The sequence below is a fragment of the Protopterus annectens genome, chromosome 3.part1 (assembly GCF_019279795.1).
Source record: "Protopterus annectens isolate FY-2018-M chromosome 3.part1, PAN1.0, whole genome shotgun sequence".
Taxonomy (NCBI): Eukaryota; Metazoa; Chordata; order Ceratodontiformes; family Protopteridae; genus Protopterus; species Protopterus annectens.
In genome coordinates, this window is record NC_056732.1 from 343,530,301 (window position 1) to 343,551,170 (window position 20,870).

Below are 20,870 nucleotides of genomic sequence, written 5' to 3' on the forward strand. Positions count from 1 at the left end.
GGAATCATACGTCCCTACCATCTGGCACCAAGCATACATTATTCCTCTTCATAAAGGAGGTAAAAACATAGATACAACCAACTTCAGACCTATAGCCATACTCTCCCCCCTCTCAAAAATACTTGAAAAAACATCCATGCCCAAATCATGCAACATCTAAATCTAAACAAACTTCTCTCCCACACCCAACACAGTTTCCGCCCTGGCCACAGTATCATCACTGCCCTCCTTTCCTTTCTAGACACCATCAACCTTGCACATGATAAGGGCAAATATGTATCATCACTATTCTTAGACCTTTCAAAAGCATTGGACACCATCTCCCATCCTCTACTTCTATCCCAGCTCTCATCCTTAAATCTTTCTCCCTCCACCCTTGCTTGGTTCACCAGCTACCTATCTAACCACCAACAAGCCATCCAGTGGAAGGAATCTACCTCTCCTTTCCTACATACACCCACCAGGGTTCCCCAAGGTTCAGTTCTAGGCCCTCTGCTCTTTAACATATTTATCAACAATTTCCACCTCTCCATCCCTGATGTCTCCATCATCCAATATGCAGATGATTCCATCATCTCCTCTGTCACCTCTCTCACTGAACTACTAATAAAAACCCAGCTTGCCTTCTCCACAACTGAATCTTGGATGAAAGCCAATCATCTTGCCCTAAATGCCTCCAAAATAAAACTAATTATCTTTACCCCTACTAGAAGTTCCACTTTAGACAAAAATCTGTTCCGCATTACAAGCCACGATAAAACTCCACTAGAAGTAGTCCCCTCAACAAACTGCTAGGAATCATTATTGATGAAAACTTAAAGTTTGACTCCCACATGTACTCTGCCATCACAAAAACTCATCAGAAGATTGGTCTCCTTTGCAGACACAATTGCTACCTCAGCCCCTCCACCCGGCAAACACTTGCAACCACCTTCCTCCTCCCATCCCTCATGTATAGCACTCCACTATTTACCATTCTCCAACTAGGCCTGCTCTCCAAACTAGAAGCCTGCTACCACAAAATTAGCAAATTCGCTACTAACTCCAAAAGTTCAAATCATCACTGCCACTCACTACTCAACCTGAAATGGATAGAACTCCCCAACTACCTTGGATATTTACAACTCACCACTACTCACAATCTCATCTTCAAACCTTTTGACTGTCCATCCCTAGTCACAGCACTAATACCCCTACACTCCCCCTGCTCCCTAAGATCAGAGAACCAAAATCTGCTTCAAGTACAAAAACCCTCTCATCCCCCAGGCCCACTACTACTATGCTGCACAATAGCCAAACTCTCGAACTCTCTCCCCTCTCACCTAAGCAACATACCTAACCATAATAATTTCAAAACCCAGCTCTTCGTACATCTACTATCGAATTGGGAATGTCATTCTCATGCTCCTACCTAAATTACTTCCTCAACCAACTGTCTTCCTACCCCCCTTCTTTGTTCTCTTAAACAAATATCTAATTGAGCTTTGTCTCTGTCAACATGGTTTAACCTGATGCATTGATTTAAATACTGTACAATAAGTAACATAATGTAACCTTACATATATGTAAATATTACATAATGTAATGTAATGTATGTTCTTGTGGAGCTTTTCTCCCCAGGCCTCCACTGAAAACGGACCAACTCGAACCAGTGGACTATCCTGGTCAACAACTGCAAATAAATAAATAGATAAATAAATGTCCTAAGCATGTAATCAGTTGTGAGGGATTTGGGCACCCAGGTTGATAGCAACCTGACTTTTGACCATCATGTTGCTTCCATTGTACAGAAAGCTTTCTGCATGGCCCACCTCATAAATAAGAGTATCTCATCCAAGGACAAGGAGGCCATAACATCTCTGTATTCATCCCTTATAAGGCCCATTGTTAAGTACAACACCCAATTTGGAATGTACTTCACAGAACACATGCAGCAGCTGGAGAGACCACAGAGATTCCTCACCAGGAGAATCTAGGGCTGCAAACATCTACCATGCATAGATAAGCTAAAAGCATTATCCCTCTACTCAGTTTTATACAGACTCCTCAGAGGTGACCTCTGTCTGGCATACAAGATGATCTTGGACACTGCCTTGATGGGACTGCTGTATATCCGCAAGTTAAGCTCCACTCGAGTAACCCACATGTGTGGCTTCAACCTCATCTGTGACATCAACAGGACTTGTTGGCGAGACAGGTTTGTGTCCCAAAGACTCACCCATCTGTGGAATAGACTCCTTCTCCACATGAAGCAGAGTACCTCTTTACCCCTTTTTAAGAGCAACCTGGATAACTGAATGGGAAACAGAAAATACACCCCTGGGATTCCACCCAATTCCCTGCTGAACAGGGCATTAGGTGTTGACTTATCTGAACAGGGGGTAAACTCTTGGCTAGGCTTATAAGGGCCTCAGGGCCAATGGCCTAGTAACTTCCTATGATCCTATGATTCTAAGTGGCATGTTGTTCATAGGTTCATAGGTAGGTACTAGGCTATCGGACCAAGGGCCTAAGTAAGCCTAGCCAACAAGGTTCCCTGGCTTATGCCATCCAAGCAAGTTAATTTCCTGTGCCCCTGTCAAGCAGAGCCACAGAAGTGATCCCCGTGGTGTATTTCCTATTTCCCATCCACTCATCAAGATTTTTCTTGAAGAGTGCTAATGAGGAACTTTGCTTGACATAGATGGGTAGCTTATTCTAGAGTATAGGAAGTCTCTGGGACAGGAATATATCCCTCCAGCATGTCCTGTTTATTGTGGTGAGAAGGTTTAGGTCCCTAGAGCATGTAGGTCGGAGTGATTTGGATTTCTTTAGGTGTAGCATGTCCAATAGCTCTGGGTATAACATAGCTTTATATGTTAGGCAGAGATCTCCTCAGAGTAGGTGATATGCTACAGAGTAAAGCTGGAGTTTTTTTAGATGGTCAGTGCATGGCATCTGTTTGAGGCCAGTAATCCTCTTTGTGAGGTACTTCTGTGGCCTTTCCAGCTGCTGCAGATGTCTTGTGAGGTACATTCCAAAAGGAGCATTGTACTCTATAATGGGTCTAATGAGTGCTGAGTAGAGGGGAACAATGACCCCTTTTTTCCTAGATGAGAACCCTTTTGTGATGAGGTGTGCCACATAGAAGGATTTCCTCACTACTGTGGTGATGTGATTATCAAAGGAGAGACTACTGTCCACCTGGGTCCCAAGGTCTCTTATCACACATTCAGCATTAAGTAGACTGCTGTTTATGTGGTAGTTCATGGGTACAGAGTTTTTACCAAAGGGGATGACAATGCACTTTTTGGCATTGAGCTTGTGGCCATACCTCTGACACCAGGCATCTGTCCCAGTGAGGCCCTTCTCTAGGATGTCCACATCATTTGGGGACTTGACTATAGCTCCTAGTTTGCAGTCAGCTGTGAACTTCATTAGCCAGAGGCCTTCTGTGTTAGCCTGTACTTCAGAAAAGTAGATACCAAATAGGATAGGTCCCAGGACTGAACCCTGTGGTACTCCACTTATCGCTGGTTTGAAGTCAGATTTGGAGTCTGCAACTTTTACAGTATGGGTTCTGTCAGTGAGCCAGTTGGCAACCCATCTTGTGACTTAGGGATTTATACCTAGTTTAGTGAGTTTAGCTATAATTCAAGAATGAGAGATGGTGTCGAAAGCCTTGGCGAGGTCAAGACAGGCTGTGTGAACTACCTTACCCTCGTTTACGGCTTTGGTGACTGCCTCAAAGAAGTCGATCAGATTCAGAAGGCATGATCTGCCTTTCCCAAACCTGAACTGGGTAGGGTCCAGAGTTCGGAGGTTACCAATGTCTTTGTCTATGAGTTCCATGATGATACGTTCCATAGCCTTGGAGACCAGGCTTGTCAGACTAATAGAGCGATAGTTCCCAGGATCAGTGGTGGGTCCCCCTTTGTGGAGTGGGATAACTGTTGCTGTGTGCCATTCAATGGGCACAAAGCCAGACTTGAGACTATGATTGAACATGGTGCTTAGGTGGGGAGCCAGTTCGTTCTGAAGTTCATGTAAAAAGCAGCCTGGGATGTTGTCCGGTCCCATGGATGCTGTGTTTTTGGTTTTAGATAGTGCATTTTTTACCTGCATAGATGTGATTACAGGGACTCTGCATTCTTCCTGTATAGATATGGGCCCTTTAGGGGGTGAGAGGGGGGTAAAGTTAGCACTAAACCTATCTGACAGGATGTTGGCAATATCAGTTGGTTCTGTAATTTTTGTGCCATTGTGCTGTAACTCTGAGCAGATCTGGGTGTTGCCATCGAGATTCTTGACATAGCTATAGAATGCTTTGTGGTTGCCCTTAGAATCTGTGGTGATTTTGTTTTTGGAGCTAGCTTTGGAGGATCTTATAAGGGATCTCAGCTTCTTACTGAGGTTGACCAGGGAGCTCCTCCACTCATGGGATTTTACTCTCTTTTGCAATAGTTTTTCCTTCTGTTGTAGAGTTTGTTTATTGCAGAGGACCACCAGATTGACTTCCTTTTTTTGGAGGATAGCACCTTGGTTCTGTTTGGGATAGCACGATCCATGCACTCGTGTAAGTGCTTATAGAGTGCATTTGTGTAGGATTCAGCAGTTGTGAATGTATTGTCCATCTGCATGGGTGTCATGAAGTTCGCCACTTCTATCTTAAGAAGCATGAAGTTGGCTTTGGAGAAATTTTTACTGTGGTTTCCTTAATGGTGGGTGGGGGCAGGATGCGGATATCTAGGGTGATTTAGCTTATGGTCTGAACTGACCAATGAGGAGTTGACTTCAGGTGTGGAACACCAGTCACTCATGTTGCTAATGACTAGGTCTAGGATTTTGTTGTTCCTGGTGGGGGTGTGGATAAATTGATCCAGGGCATTGGAATTTATGAATTCCAGAAAGCGTTGAACGAAGGAGTTGGTACATGAGTAGTTTTCCCAGGTAGTAGTGGGGTAGTTGAAATTGCCCATTACTAGGGTATTTGGTTGTTTTGGATTGCAGTTTTGCCCAGATAGTTAGTTGCACTTGGATAATCTTGGATGCATTATGCTCCGCAACTAGCCTGGAGGTGTGGATATCCTCAATGAATATGGACACACCTCCACCTTTGGTGTTCTGGTCCAGGTTAGATGGCCGAAAAGTATGGTATGAGTTATAGCCTAGTACGCAGGGGTGCTCCCTAGAGCCTTGAACCAGGTCTCAGTCACTGCACAGATATCAATGTTTTCCATTTTAAGGAGTGCCTCTAGTGAGTGCATTTTGAGATTTAGACTTCTAGCAGCGAGTAGCATTACCCTCAGTTTTTGCTTGCCTGTTCCTGTTATGGTGGTGAATTTGTCACTTGAACCTTGCCTAAGAAAGGCACTATAGGGGTGGCAAGACCCTTAGCCAGTATCTGAATCCCAGGGGCGACAGGTGCAGGCCATCTCTGACAAAGCATCGTGGTCTGTCAACCATGTCGTCCCAGGCAGACAGATACTGGATCCCCTTAGAATGACACTAGAAGCTTAGCCAATTGTTGAAATCAATAATGTTGTCCTTGCACTGCAGTATCATTCTGGGTGATGGATGGCAGGATGCTGCTCAGGGCTAAGGTCATACCTGCACAATGGTAATCTCAGGTGTGGGTATTAGTGGCATAAGGTGTCTCTGCACAATGGTAATTTCAGAGATGGGTATAGTAAGTGGTATAGCTTGTCTCTGCACAATGGTAATCTCAGAGGTGGGTGTAAGTGTTATGGGGTGTCTCTGCTCAGTGGTAATCTCAGGGGTGGGTTTGATAAGTGCATGGGGTGTCTCTGCACAATGGTAATCTCAGAGGTGGGTATGCTATGTGGCATGAAGTATCTCTGTAAAATGATAACCTCAGAGATAGTATAATAAGTGACATGTGGTGGGGCATATGGAGAGGGGGCTTGCCTTACTCATAAAGCATAGATTTAGCTAAATGGCCACTTTACAACCTACTGATCACAATTTTGAGCATGCCTATCCACTTTGGTGTTGTTTAAGAGACAGAGCTGCTCCCCTATTTTTAATAAAGGAATTGATACAAAAAATATCCTTACATACAGTAACAATAGAGTATATGTCTGTTTTTCCCATTTTAACATGTGTTCTGTGTTTAATTTTAGTATTGGTGTGTTTTCTATGTCCTATTTTATCTATTTTTGTCTTGGGTTAAACAAAGTGTAAACACCAGTTTGCTAATAGCCACGTGTATAATATGTAGTAATAGTGTAGTTACCTAACTTGCAAAGCAAACGCAATTTATGAAGATGATAAGGGAGGACAACCACTTGGTGACCATTTAAAGTTACAATTTGATGTAGCTGTGCAGTTTCATTACACCTTACATATAGTTGGTGTGTGGGGGGGGGGGTTGATATAATGACTATTTAGAGTACCTTTCAACTGTCCAGACTTTCACAGAATGCCCAGAAGTCTGCCTCTTATTTTCAATCTGTTCTTAATAAAATATGTGATTTTCTGGCAAATCACTGGGATGATCTGAGGATTAAAGTCACTAAACAATGACATACATTTGTGTTTAAGATTTCATATCCTTCATCAAAATGCATGCTAAGACAAATCATGTTACTCTGGCAACTTTTTTTAAGTTTATAAGAGCAGTACTTAAAATCTGTCGGCATATTTGGGCTTTGTTCCCCTATTATCCCAGGTTTTGTCCAGACTTTTTGCCCTAAAAGGTTGAGTGTATTGCTTTCTTTAAATGAATTATTTCACCTAACTTGGCCTCATCAACGGCAAAGGACCCACGCCACTGAAGTTCAGACTTCATTTAAAAATGTTGGGCAAGTTATATTATATGTTATCATGCTCCAGTTAATGATAAGTTTTGGTTGTAGTCAGTGAAGGACTGACCCACATATTTATGCTCAAAAAATTTCAGTCGGAAAAAAACTACTCTTCTTGGAGATTAATTCAAAGTTTACCACCATAAAGTCCTGCTTTAATTATTAAATGTATGTGCCTTCACGGTTATGCCTGGATTTTACATTCAAATTAGTTGATTGTTTTACATATACCTATTTGCCTGCGTTCTGTGCTTTTAGCATTTTAGTTCATCTGCATGAATTCACAGCCCCACATTTTTTTCTGAATGGTATGTATGCTTTTAGAATTTGTGAATACAGGAGCGTCCTTTTAAGTACGCATTTCCCTTTGTACCTACAGGTTACTGGAAAAATCCATCTGTCTGTAAAATTACCTGGTACTCATACCTCTCAAGTGTACCTCATTATGAGGAACGTACCTCATCTGGGGTCTTAAAAAGTTCATGTTCCTCGAAGTTCCTCAAAGTTCCACACTGAAACAGTCTGTCACGCATTCAGTGTTAGGAATATTTTTAAGTGAAATCCATGGTAAATAGAAATTAATCATATTGATTCATTAAAGGATCTTCTTTATAAGTAAAACCAGCACATTTTAACCATTCTATGACCTTCCTAGTTGAAGTTGTTAGTAAGCCATTAGTATGTGTTCCACATTTTGCCCATTTGTTCCACATTATGAAGGCAAGTGTTCCTCATTTTGGAGATGGAAGGTTGAGAGCTATGCTTCTCCTCTAGTCAGTTTCCCCGTTAACTTCAATATAGAGGTGTTTCTTTTGAGTTTATCATAAAAGCAAATATTGTCTACAACTTAGTACCTATTCCGTTAAGTGAAAACAGGTAACTTATTAGCTACCCCGCAGAGTGAAGAACGGATAGCTGAGTTATTATTGTGCTACTGTTATGTGGGGACAATCAGGACTACATTAGTACCACTGGCCATCTGGCACATCACCTAAGGACCTTTTTCACTATTGTTCCGATGTTGCATTCACTTGCTCACCACAATCTGCCACACCACAGCACTGTCAGATAATTCTTTATGCATAAATTTTGCACATACTGTGCCTTCTTCTTATACAGACTACAATATGCGTCCATTTCTTCTGCGGTTTACTTCTTACATTATAACGAATGTCGTGTAAACAATATTGTAGTTGCTAACGTGTTTCCAGTAACCAAAAATCACAAGCTTTCAAGTGATCACTGTGTATTTCCTGTTCTTTATTGTACATTCTGCATCCTGTGGGAGCAAAGTTACAATTATGTTTATTTTTAAGTAATTGTAACTATTTTTAATTAAGACCGTATGGAATATCCAAAATCCACTCGCTTATTGCGTAATTTTATTGTATTGATTTATTTTAATGCACAGCAAAATGTGGTATCATACAATTCACAAACCAAAGCAAGTTGTCTACAGGCATAACCATAGCAATCGGTGAAACAGATACAGACTAGAAATATTTCCTTGCGTCCCGAGCTACAACGAAAAATAAAGCCAGTTTGTAAGATATTAAAGAGGTACTCCAAAGGCCTTGCATTTGTTTAATGGTATAATACAGCTCTTCTCTTTCTCCCCCTCTCTTTCTATTTTAGTGGTCGATAGCTCAAGATAAATGCCACGCTCCCTGCTCATGACAAATGATTTTTTTTCTATTTCCTTTGGTTGGTAATTGAGGTCACCCATCCGCCAAGGTTCACCGGGAGTCCATGGTGTGATACACGCGTAACTCAAAGCTATTTTATCTTTTGTGTTGATAGTCAAGATCGCACTATAACATTGACTTCAGACTGTCTGTATAGATGACTAAAGAGTATTGCAACCCGTAAACTTTTGACCCTCAACTTTTTGACCTACACTTGCAACGCCCTGAATGCAAAGATATTAAAAAGACCGCTGCTTATCCCTTACACGTTAGGCTTCTTTGTGTTTTTATGACAGATGTATGATTTAAAGCAAAGCAATTTTAAAGGAGTACATTACTTTATTTAAAAGTGATTATTGTGTGAAAAAGAAAGTACGGATAACCATATGACTAAAAAACAGAAAACTTTGTATAACTGTTATTCATTTTTTTGTATGTTCATTATAAAGAAAATGAAAAAAAACGCTTTACCATATGCACATTTTGTCTGTTTTCTACATGGACAATTAACATGTAGGATGTAATCACCGTTAACCGCTTTCACTGGCTATGAACTTGGTCTAAAGCGAGCTCTGCTGGCGACTCCTTGTGTGTGCAGATTCAGTTTTGCTGCATTTACTTAACATAGATGTGAACTGCACAAGCTGTCGTTTGTTACGCACCAGTACGTTTCAGCATGAAACAAGAGGGCCTGCATATACCGCTATAATAAGCACAGATAGACAAGGCAGAAATAAAACAGCATTCGTTGTTGCTACAATATTCACTAACAGTGTACATGCTTGTATAAAGAATACTTGTTTAACTGAAGTTGGCTAGCATAATTGTCGTGTCACCATGCTGTTTCAGCAGCTTCTTATATAACTCCCAAGATGTGTGGCATCACTGTACTGTCAGGGGTATGCAGATTTACTTTACACCTGCAGTGTAATGGATACACATCAGCTACAGTTGTACTGCGTTGGAAAAATACACTCACTTGTGCATGTGCCCAAATTACCAATCCTTAACTACCATAAGTGGATTTAAATTTGTGACTTTCACCATTTCAGATATTCGAGATATTAAAATAAGATAACAGAGCAAGGAGTACATTTTTAAATAAATGGGATCTGTTTTCACAATGGCTTTATCTAGAAGTCTGTACCCATCTATAGTCTCAAACTCTAGTACTGAGCTACGTGCTAGGCACTTCGTTTGGGGCACTTGTTGAAGACCACTGGGGTGTATTTATATCAAGAACAACATCGTGATCTCATATGTAATCATTACTGGACATCATTTTATGCATCCAAAGACAGTCACACCCAGAGAATACATCTTAGACTGACAATTTGCATGACTTCTGTTTTTGTACACTTGATACTATAAATTAAATATGCCAAACTAAGGACTTCAGTTTTAAGGTCAGCATTTGTTATTTCAATTGTAGTTTATCCTTTTATAATTATTTGAACTTCCCTATATCTACATATTGTTGCTTCATAATTTCAACTTACTCAGAACTATTTTCGTCATAAATGAAATAGTTTAACAGATATGACTAACAAATATTTACCAGGTATGGTCACCTAAATGAAAAAAGAGGTCATTGTGTCTGCCTATGTTTAATTGTACATCTCTTCATGTACTTGTTTTGGACAACTCCTTTTGTGGGCTAGTTGTTGTCTTGAATGGTGCCTACCTGTAGTGAGCTGGGATCCATTCTCAAAAATAAATTGCTTCATCTCACACCTGCCTCCCAACACACACACACACACACACACACACACACACACACACACACACACACACACACACACACACACACACACACTAATAAGAAATACATTACAAAACTATACACGTTTGTTCAAAACATGAGTTTCTTTCCCATATAATATTCATTGTGACAACCTATGCACACTAAATAAGAAAACAATGGAATAAACTCAGTTTTTCTGTTGTGTGTTACTACTTGAAATCTGTAGTAGCATTCCCCTTGCAAACAGCATTTGTTTAACTTCTCCAGTATGAAAAGAAAAGTCTACATTTACTGTAAGTGTCGGGTCTGACAGAATGTCAACGTGTTATTCGCCATTCATGTCAGTTAACTAGCTGGTAATACACAAACGAACACTTGAATGTTTAATTTGATATAGTGCATCTGTAGGCAATTGGCAAACTTGTCATTCTCGAAAATATAGAAGTTTTTTCCCCTTCTTCTTTTTTCTCCCTTCATCGTTTTAATTTTGATGATAGTCTTTGGCCTGCTCGCTCTCCCTCAACACTACACGGGTAATAGGTTCTGCTAGGAAGTACCCTGTGCCCGAGTACTCATAAATGCGTTAAACTTTATAAAACAAATCGAAAAGTAAGGCCATGAATGCCTGGGACATGCACATGTCCACTTAACTGTAGTGCACCGCTTTTTATCACACTTATACAATTTGTACAACTACATACAACCTTTTATTGGTTGGTGAACCTGCTTTCTGAGTGGTTGGGTTGACACAAATGCAATATACGTTATGTGTTAAGAAATACGCAAGCTACGTGTTTGATGACAATGTTATTTCCTAAACAGGTCCTACAATTTCATAACGAAGTTAACCAAATAGAGCAAGCAGGAGTAGCGAAATGTTATCCAATAAACAACCAACAGAAGAAGTATTCTTCTTAATGGTGAGTTATTGAAGGAACCGAAAAAACTGTTTGCACTGCAACTCCTGCAATTCGCATTGCAAACGACAAGACTACTACCATGATGGATACATTTGGCTAAACATGTTCACACTCACTAGAACCGCATATAATTCGGGTAAATGAGGACTTAAGTGCACGTAAAAAAGTGTCACTAGCTTCAGTATAAGAACTTGCTAGCAACTGGTAGCATGACTGACAAAAAGTTTTTGTTTTCCCACTATCTTAGCTGCTCATTTTACTATAAGTGCTGGTGGCAGAGAGTGAATGCCACCTGATAAAAGTGAATCTCCTGTTAAAGCCGGAACTTCACAAAAGGCATACCCACAGCAAGTTTACTTCCGTTATGATGACAGCAAGAGTTTCATGCCACATAATAAAATGGGCTTCGCTTGCATTGTATTAGTTCAAAGGACCAAGTCAATAACAGCAGCTGTGTTACCAGCTGGCATAACAACTATTTTTAAATAAGCATATGCAAAGTGTTATATTAATACCCATTCAATGAATGTTTCATGCAATGTTTTACTTCAGCACATAATACCAGCCCCAAAACAAGCAAAGACATAAATGCAAACCTTCTGTCTACATTAGAACTCAACAACAATAACAAAAAAATGAGCAATAGTTTGCTCTTTGAACTGTACGAAGCGGAAATCCACAGCTAATTCCAGTCATAAAACTTAATGAGCAGGCAAAACTAACACTTCAGAGAGAATCCTCAACATTAGGAAGAACAAAAAGAAGCACCCTAGTGAAAAGACTGAAAAGTTCTCTGGTTTAATATTAAACTTTGGATTGTTAGCATTCGTTTTTTGTTACCTATTTTATTTTCCATGCTGTTCTGCACTGGATATGCAGAACCTGGTAAGATAGATAGATGGATAGATAGATAGATAGATAGATAGATAGATAGATAGATAGATAGATAGATAGATAGGAAATTTTGTGAACTTCAGTAAATGTTGGTATACATTTCAGTACTGAATCCGTTTGCGTTTCCAGAATGACCAAGTTTTAAAAACTTAAAAAAGCATTTCATCAACTAAGCCAAATCCAAAAACTGGCAGGGGGTCGGAGGGAAACTGTGTGTATTTGTATCTGTGTGAGGGGGGGGGGGTAGTGTGGGTTCACACCATAAGGGCTCAACCAGAACTACATAATACTACCTTTAAAAAGAGGCATGGCTTGTTTTTTACACAAATATGCAACTTGATGAAAGAGGCATGGCTTGTTTTGTACACAAATATGCAACTTGATGTTACTGACAATGCGGAAGTACCCGACTGTCTCTTCTGGCCTCAAGTTAGTCAAATCGCACACATTTACTTTGTGTTCACAGTTTGATTTATAAAAGTAGGTAATGTGTTTATTGTAGTTTTAAATAAAGAGTAAGTTATAAGAAGCGTACATTAGAAAGTGGTACGCGGGGTGACTTCAACGAACCCTGTACTTGGTACTGCAAAAAATAGTTAAGTAATGAGCAAAACTTACCTCACAGTGGGAAAAGTATGTTTTCTACAGGGGCTCCTGTGCTTAAAGGGTGGCCAATCCTCTTTAAGGGACAAGTTGCCAGCTGTAATGCCATATCGCATATGTTGTCTGAAAAAAGTCAAATGAAGTCCATCGTCTGCTAGATTATATGTTATGTGGCATAAACTATTGGATGTCAACTCCCCAAAACCATAAAACTTATTTTAATGGCACCACGTGACGTTTTATAGCCAGTGAGCCTATCTGTCTGTGCTAAGGGTGATTTTACGATCTAATTCATAGACAAAACCCTATTCATTTGCCAACCAAATGTCATAAAGCCGGAACTGGGATTATAAAGTTTATTGTTTTATAACTTTAAAGAGAATGCGGTTAATGCAGTCAGTGCGAGTTAAACTGCAGGCGCTCACCTGCTCCTGAGAGCCTCTAAGTGTGTATCTAGGGCCAAGAAGTGGTGGGAAAGTCGATTTTCAATTGCAGTAAGCTAACATCTTTTTAAGGGTGCAGTTTAATTATCTATTGGGTTATTTAAAAGGATTGCACACTTTCTAAGCATAGAAAAAGGGACACTGTCTGAAAGCCTGTTGTCCACTGCGACTAGGAGATACAATTGTTAGGAGATACAATTGAAAAAGAAAGTCTTGTGGAAATATACGTTTTTCGAATGGTTACCTTCGGATCTGAATTTCAGTTCAAGATTATGGTTCACTACATTTTAACAAATATCTGGAAATTTGTTTTATCACCCATCGCATACAGTGCAACTTTCTTTTGTCAGCCATCATATGCAACGCATGCATATGTTACCCAATACAAGGTAAGCAGTGGTTTAAACAAAAAAGTAATGTCTCCAGAGCTGCACACCTTGTGTGTTAGTGAAAGAGAAACTCACTGAGTGGATAGACGAGACAACGTTTTTTTTTCTGAGTTGAAATATAAAGAGAAGAAATTTGCAAGCTTGCTGCTGCATGTTTATTTAACTTCCAGTTTTTTATAAACAAATACAAAAAAAGCTGATCACAATTTGCTCAAATTGCCAGGCTTCCACTATATGTTTAACTTGTCCTAACGCATACAATAATTTAATCTGCTCTTGTAAAAGACGCTTATTGGACTTCGTGCAAAGAATCATACAAAGGCACAACAAGAACATACTGCTTGTAATTACAGCTTTCATCACATAGTCACTATTCACTACACGAAATATTACAAAATAGGTAGTATTGCAGTAATTCGACTCTACCACGACATTAATAAAAGAAAAATAGGTAGTTGGAAAGTATACATTGACAGCTTGGAGCTATTTAGACACTTAACAACAAACACTGTTACTTTTTTGTAAATAGAGTGCAACATGTAACATTTGTACTGAACCAGTTTTATACATTCACTTCAAGTAACACGCGTTGCTTAATATAAATAAGTTAAAACATCTACTCTTAGAGACTAGGCATTCAATACAGAATGACAAAAAGCAGTATCTAAACCGTACAAGCAAAGTAACGGCCATAAACAGGCTTATGGTTAAAAGCTTGGAATAAGGCGGCATGAAAAGAAACTCCTTCACGGATGCGACACAGTAATGAGGAATATAAGTCACCAGTAAACTGATTTCTGCTAGTTTCTCATCTGTACTTATCAGTACTTCTAATTGCTCAACATATTAAGGGCGAAATGGGCCTCCTGCAGATGCCATACTCATGCTCTTGAGTTTATTATCCTTTTTCCATTTCATTCTTCTATTCTGGAACCATATCTTAATTTGTCTCTCTGACAGGCAAAGAGCATGAGCAATTTCAATCCGTCTTCTTCGGGTCAAGTATCTATTAAAGTGAAATTCTTTTTCCAGTTCCAGAGTTTGGTAACGAGTGTATGCTGTCCGGGCTCTCTTCCCCTCAGGTCCACTCATACTGTCTGTAAAGGAAAACTACATTTCTTAATACAACATACAACACTATACTTTAAATCCACAGATTACCAATAAACTACACAACCTTTTAAGAGCTCGAAACTGCAAACACTGAACAGATTTCCAGGCGTTACTTTATCACAGATCAAGAAATGTATTAACAGTAATACTATTCTTTCAAACAAATCCGAGGAAATATGCCTGCAACAACAGGCAAATTGCCTTGCATGTATCTACAAGCATAGCGTCTTCACTTTCACCAAATAAGAATAATTGTATTATTTAACAGGTAATGCCTTGCTGAAAGATTGTGTGGAAGGACTTTTACTTAACGAATTATATTAAGACAATAATAATACAGTGCAAATGACCTCGGATAGCCTACGCACACACTTATTTCTCCTTTTCAGAGCAGAATTACATTTTTATGTTTCATCCTGCTTACACTGACAAACTTTTACATATGAATATAGCTTTGCAAAAGCCCACTGTTAACTAGCCTTAACAATTTCACAACAAACAAATGGAATTACATTTACCATGACTTATGTGCAGCTTTCTCATCCATGGATAGATCTGTGGTTGTAAAGGCTGAGTCGCTGTGCTTTGGCCGTTTTGTGAACTTGCCTTTTCGCTGCTTGCTGGGGTGTCATCCTCAGTACCAGACGATGTGCCAACCCCATCTCTTCCTGTGGGAGTGCTGCTGTTAATGCTGCTGTTAGGAGTGGAAGCAGCAGTATTGGGGCTAGCTATTGAGTTTTTCACTCCTTGGTGATTTTCGCTCACTGCTGAAGTGGTCACGGCAGAACAGGGTAACGGGTCAGGTGGAGGAGAATGAGAAGCTGCAGGCTGACTGTACCTGGGTTCAGGAGATGCTGTTGCAACATTTGACGTGTAGCTGCGTGGTCTTTCACTAGCACTAAAATGGTTCGAAGCTGAACGCCCGATGCTGAGATCCATCCCATTGTAGCCGTAACCGTACCTGCCTGAATGCATGCTTGTAGAATCCCTGTACTGCTCGCTCACTGATCTATGATCTCCATAATTATGTATCGGGTAGTCCTGGCCATTTGGATAGCGACCGCAAAATGAGTTTACAAAATAGGAACTCATTTGTTGTTTTTTTTTTTTTTTTTTTTTTTTTTTTATGTATTGTGCTTGATTTGTGGCTCTTGGTCGTTTTGTGCGTCTATAGCACCCTAGCACAATTTATGATGAATTATGGAAATGACTGGGACATGTACTTGGTTCCCTCCTACGTAGGCACCCAAATATGGGGTACGGTTTGTAATCACGTGCTTTTGTTGTCCAGTCGTAAATTCTGCTTGATGACCTCTAGAGGTAAACTCGTGCACAAACTAGAATGCTGGGTGGGTGCTGTAAGAAATGCGCGTGTTTAAAGTGCGCATCCCCGTCAGAGTAGTCTGTTTTTCAGTTGGATTCTTGCGCCACCCTCTGGAGACGAAGACGCGTTACATAACTAACATGGGTCTGCAGAACTGGGGTCGAACTAAGGTTAACAGACCATCACAGCAATAAATATTATTTGCTTCACAGTTCCATTGATTCTGACCAGTGGCAAAGGTTTCTTTAAGCTACTGTGGAAAAAATGCCATACATTCCCAGGCAGATACGGTTCTGCATTTCAATCATTCAAAGGCGTCTTATGGGTTACCAGAAAAATGCTGAATATCCAAACATTAACTTTAATCCAACGATTTATTAACTTTAAACAACTGTGCAGAAAAGGTTCACGTTTTATGTACTGAATGCAGACAGTTGTACAAACTATTCAGCAGAAGCTATAACACAAAACGTGAGATTTGTTTTGATCATTTTTTTCTCCCTTTTAAACAGCAAGCCCACAGCAAATGCTTGCTTATATACACGGGAAACTAATCTGAATGATTGAAGGACAGAGTATATATTGCTAAGTAGATACACAATTCAGATAGATAACATACAGATATTCGTTACAATACGCAACTTACTGCCAAAATGTTAAAATGATTAAATCTGTTAATTACGTACAGACCCAGTTCACTGCTGGAAGACCCGACGAGGGTCTTCAATGTGGAACAAATTTTTAACAGCAAAGTTCATTTAAATAATCTATAATTAAACGTTATTGCAGCACAAGTTGCTGGCATACCTGTGAAACAAATGATCAAATGTTGAAGCACAAAACGTACAAACGATTGCACAGCACTTTGTTGAAACGCAGGGAATCACATATAGCTTTGTATACACACATATATAGAGAGAGAGAGAGATGTGAGAGGACGAACGTGTGTGCCCTCTTGTTTTTCCAACGGTTAAATTGTAACAATCACACCAGAAAATTATGATTCTTAAATTAAGAGACATAGGGCATCACACACACACACACACACACACACACACACACACACACACACACACACACATATATATATATATATATATATATATATATATATATATAGACACACACACACACACACACACACACACACACACACACACACACACACACACACACATATATATATATATATATATATATAAGCTAGAGAGAGCGACAGAAACAGAACGAAAGTGTGTGCTCCTCTTGTTTTTCCAGTGGTTATATGGCTACAATCATACTAGAAAATCATAATTTGTAATTTAATACATTTCTACTGCTTGAGTATTTAATACACGCTAGTAAACTGTAGCGATGGGACTGATGCAATATTCAGAGCATATACAGTACAGATAAATAGCTGTTTATTTGTGCATTTACATTAATTTGTTGCATTGATTTTTGTTGCAAATGACAAGATAGATTTTGTACATATTTCGGACATTCTGAAAATAATTCTGTAAAGGAGATGTGTACAATGGAAGCAGAAAAAAATATCCATTTTCTGATGTAGCTAGCTAATTTGTTAAAGTGCCTTACATAATGTTTTAAATGACACATTCTACGCTCATGTCTCATCACTGGCTTTAAGTAAAAAATGCGCATGCAAATGCAATGCACAATATTTTAAAACAGCTTACATGAAGCGTACATTTTAAGGAAGTGCAACTTCCTTACCGCGACAGTTTACATACCATGGAAAAACACAGTGGACAGTTACACAACTATTTAATTTCTCGGTAGTTAAGAAGACTGCTGCTTACAGAAATACTGTACATAACAAAGCATAGCAGCGTCTTTAAATGCAGTTCTAATCATTTTTAAGAGATGGAACTCGACTGCCAGCGAGGTTTTCTCTATCATCCTGTAAAAGGCTACACTACACTTCCCTGTTCTTCTTCTGACTGGCTAGTATGACTGACAGAATTCAAAAGTTTGTTTTCTTTTTTCCATTTCATCCGCCTGTTTTGGAACCAGATTTTGATCTGACGCTCTGTGAGACAAAGTGCGTTTGCAATTTCAATTCTACGTCTCCTGGTTAAATATCTATTGAAATGAAATTCTTTTTCTAACTCTAAAGTTTGGTATCTGGTATAAGTCTGCCTTCCTCGTCTGCCATGGACACCACAAGTCGAACCTGCAAAGACATAATAAAAAAATCATATCATATTACATCACTTTTGTACACTACATCATTTAATGCCTAACCTGCTGCTAGGGAGCCCCTTTGTGCTAGTGCCCTGGAAGTGTGGTGGGAGATGAAGGGTCACTTTTATGCACATACCTAACTTATCTGGGCATCGGTTTCGTTCCTTTGCTCTGTATCAAGTATTAAAGTCCTCTATCCAGCAACTGCATGTCTGAGTGAGCTTGTTATATATCTGCACTTTAGTTTTGCATGCAGCACACGAAGAAACAAATGTATTCAAACCGTCCAGCTGTACAGCTTTATTAATGAATGCAGACATTTTAGACTGTAGAGAGTGTCTGCCAAGTAATAATTCAATGGCTAAGAATATACATCGAATGAATTCACTCTTACACTGTCACGTACAATAACAAAAAGAGCAAATTATACAGACTCTGAATAACTATATCTGAAGACAAGTAGTAGCAAGCACTGTTAGTAAGTTACTCACAATTTGTTTACAGTACATTGCTAAACTAGGAATATTATGGAATATTATGTTCAAAACTGTGCATTTCTTGTGAGGTAACTTTAGCAAAATATAGACAAGAGAAATATCACCAAGAAGCCAAGGCCGAGATCAAGTTAACGTTTCAAACTGCTAATATATATATATATATATATATATATATATATATATATATATATATATATATATATATATATATATATATATATATATCGTTAAAATTGTGACTTTAAATATTCATTGATATTTCCACGTATTTGTAAAAAATTGCATGCCCTTAACAACTCTTCTCTGCAAACTACACCTAACAAGACTGATGTGATAACCGAAAAAGACCAAGCAAAGTTTGCACAGAGTGGATCAGACTCCCCTTGCTACCGCTAAAAAGAGTTTTACTGACACAGCACACTCACCAACGCAAGAATGCATTCGTTGCATCCAAGGATAAACGGCACCGTTGTATTTCCGGCCGCTTGCTTCGTTGTTTAAAAAGTTGTTTTGCAAACATTCAGACGGGTAGGCTTGATCAGTAGTAAAATGCAAATAGTCGGCATGTGTCCTTTGCTTGCCACACGGTGAAGAGTTAGCTGGGTCTTTCTCTTGGTAAAAACAGGGTGCATTATATTCGTAAGACGTACTGCTGCAACTAAGTAGTGCATTAGGCTGTTGATAAAAACAAGGTGTAGAGTATGCCTTGTCTTGCAGGGCTGCTGTCCCATATGAAGATGGGTAATGCCTCAATGCATCGTACCCAGCAGTACAAATAGGGATCTGCCCGAGAAAAGAGTCCTGGCTAGTGGGCACGCTACCAGGAAAAGTGCTATTCACAAAGTAGGAACTCATTTGCTCTGCTCTCCCTTTAACTGTGATTTGTTGTGTATTAGTATATATGGCTATAACTATTAGTAGTCATTGAGATGGTTGGTTTGTTTCTGGATGGCCGAGCGCCAAAAGCGACAGCAGCAGATATAAGCAGCTGATCACTCACTGGCCAATAGGAAATCAACAAATAAGGCATTGCTCCCCTGAGAAAGCAGTTATTCAGCCAGTAAAGTTACAAACAAATATATGCACTCAGAAGTCACAAGGTATATATCCCATTAATAAAATCAGCACATTTTAGAGTTTTAGGCAGCTGTCTGTTTAAAGGGGGGGGCGAGGACAAATATATGTCACTATAGTATGCCCTCCCTTAACTATTAACCTTATAATGTATTAACAGGTAAAGGTTTAGTGCTTGCGTGAACAAAACCTGAGAATGCACCAATGTTTGCGAAGTAAGTAAAGCACTAGGCTCATTTTTTTCCGCACTCTAATCTTTATAATGTTGGTCCTCTGATGTTGTGGACCTGTCAGGGGACAGACTCACCTAGTTTTACAGTTTTGCCTGCATTTAGTTGTTCGTGGTATGCCAGACAACGAAATCTTATTTGTTACCAAGAAGTAATATAAATGTCATACAAAGTACTATACTCCCAACAGTACAATCGAAAGGTAACGGGGTGTGCTTGAGTTATGCCTGCTTTAAATCCCTATCACTTGTCAGCACTGCAGTTAGCGTGATGTTCTACTACAAATAAACCTACTCTTATGAAGAGTACTAATGCGAGTTAAACGATAACCTGCATGCACTTTAAATTTGTGTGTATATTATTTAACTGGTGAGGTGGAAGTTTACTACAGTAATCATATGCAATATAAAGGAGTATGCTGTGTAACAGCCAGCCCTGAATTCATAAATTCATCTTCAGTGGCTGTAATTTTGATGAACGGTTTTTTCAGTATTTTATTCATCTTTCAGTTCAAAACGTTTATGCTGCAAGTTTAGTTTACATTTGGCGGATGTTCGTAAATTATTTGATTTGATTCCTTAAATAAAAGTTGGGTTTAGAGTAGTGTGGGTAATTCCAAACTATATAATAGTTCGAAGTCTGTCAAAGGGACTATCGAAGATGTGTTTCAAATTCATATTGTTCAAAGCAAGACCAGGTTGTTATTATTATTAGTAGTATTGTCATCATCGCCATCATCATCATTAGACAACCGTTTCTTGTCACGATGCAGTTTGTTAGAAAACAATGGTGTCCTATTCATCATGATGGCTAAAGTGTCCTGAGGTGCGAATACTACTAGTGAAATAACGAAAGCAAATATGTTTTACTAAGCACAGAATTTTCTGAAAACACAGTAATGTACAATACATTTTTCTTTCTTTCCACCACAGGATTCCTTACTGGAAATTAAAACAACCGA

At 39.2% G+C, this 20,870-nt stretch overlaps 3 protein-coding genes across 4 annotated transcripts in view; all 3 read right to left on the reverse strand.

Annotated features, from left to right (window-relative positions):
• Positions 1–20,870, reverse strand: part of HOXA3 (homeobox A3) — a 195,623-nt gene that overhangs the window by 171,362 nt on the left and 3,391 nt on the right. The window contains exon 1 of one of the 2 annotated variants that reach the window (XM_044066793.1): positions 12,668–13,151. The exons of the other annotated variant lie outside the window; for it this stretch is intronic. The gene's annotated coding sequence lies outside the window, so the exon portion shown is untranslated. Of the gene's footprint in view, positions 1–12,667; positions 13,152–20,870 lie in introns of those variants that run through there. 2 annotated transcript variants of the gene reach the window in all.
• HOXA5 (homeobox A5) lies at positions 13,617–16,585 on the reverse strand. Its single transcript, XM_044066798.1, has 2 exons — positions 15,116–16,585; positions 13,617–14,581 (listed from the first exon to the last, which is right to left on the reverse strand). Exons 1-2 carry the CDS (start codon positions 15,687–15,689, stop codon positions 14,331–14,333), a joined length of 825 nt encoding a protein of 274 aa, XP_043922733.1. The 5' UTR covers positions 15,690–16,585; the 3' UTR covers positions 13,617–14,330.
• HOXA6 (homeobox A6) lies at positions 17,704–19,501 on the reverse strand. The gene is made up of 2 exons (XM_044066797.1): positions 19,031–19,501; positions 17,704–18,097 (listed from the first exon to the last, which is right to left on the reverse strand). The coding sequence occupies exons 1-2, from the start codon at positions 19,458–19,460 to the stop codon at positions 17,835–17,837; spliced, it is 693 nt and encodes a 230-aa protein (XP_043922732.1). The 5' UTR covers positions 19,461–19,501; the 3' UTR covers positions 17,704–17,834.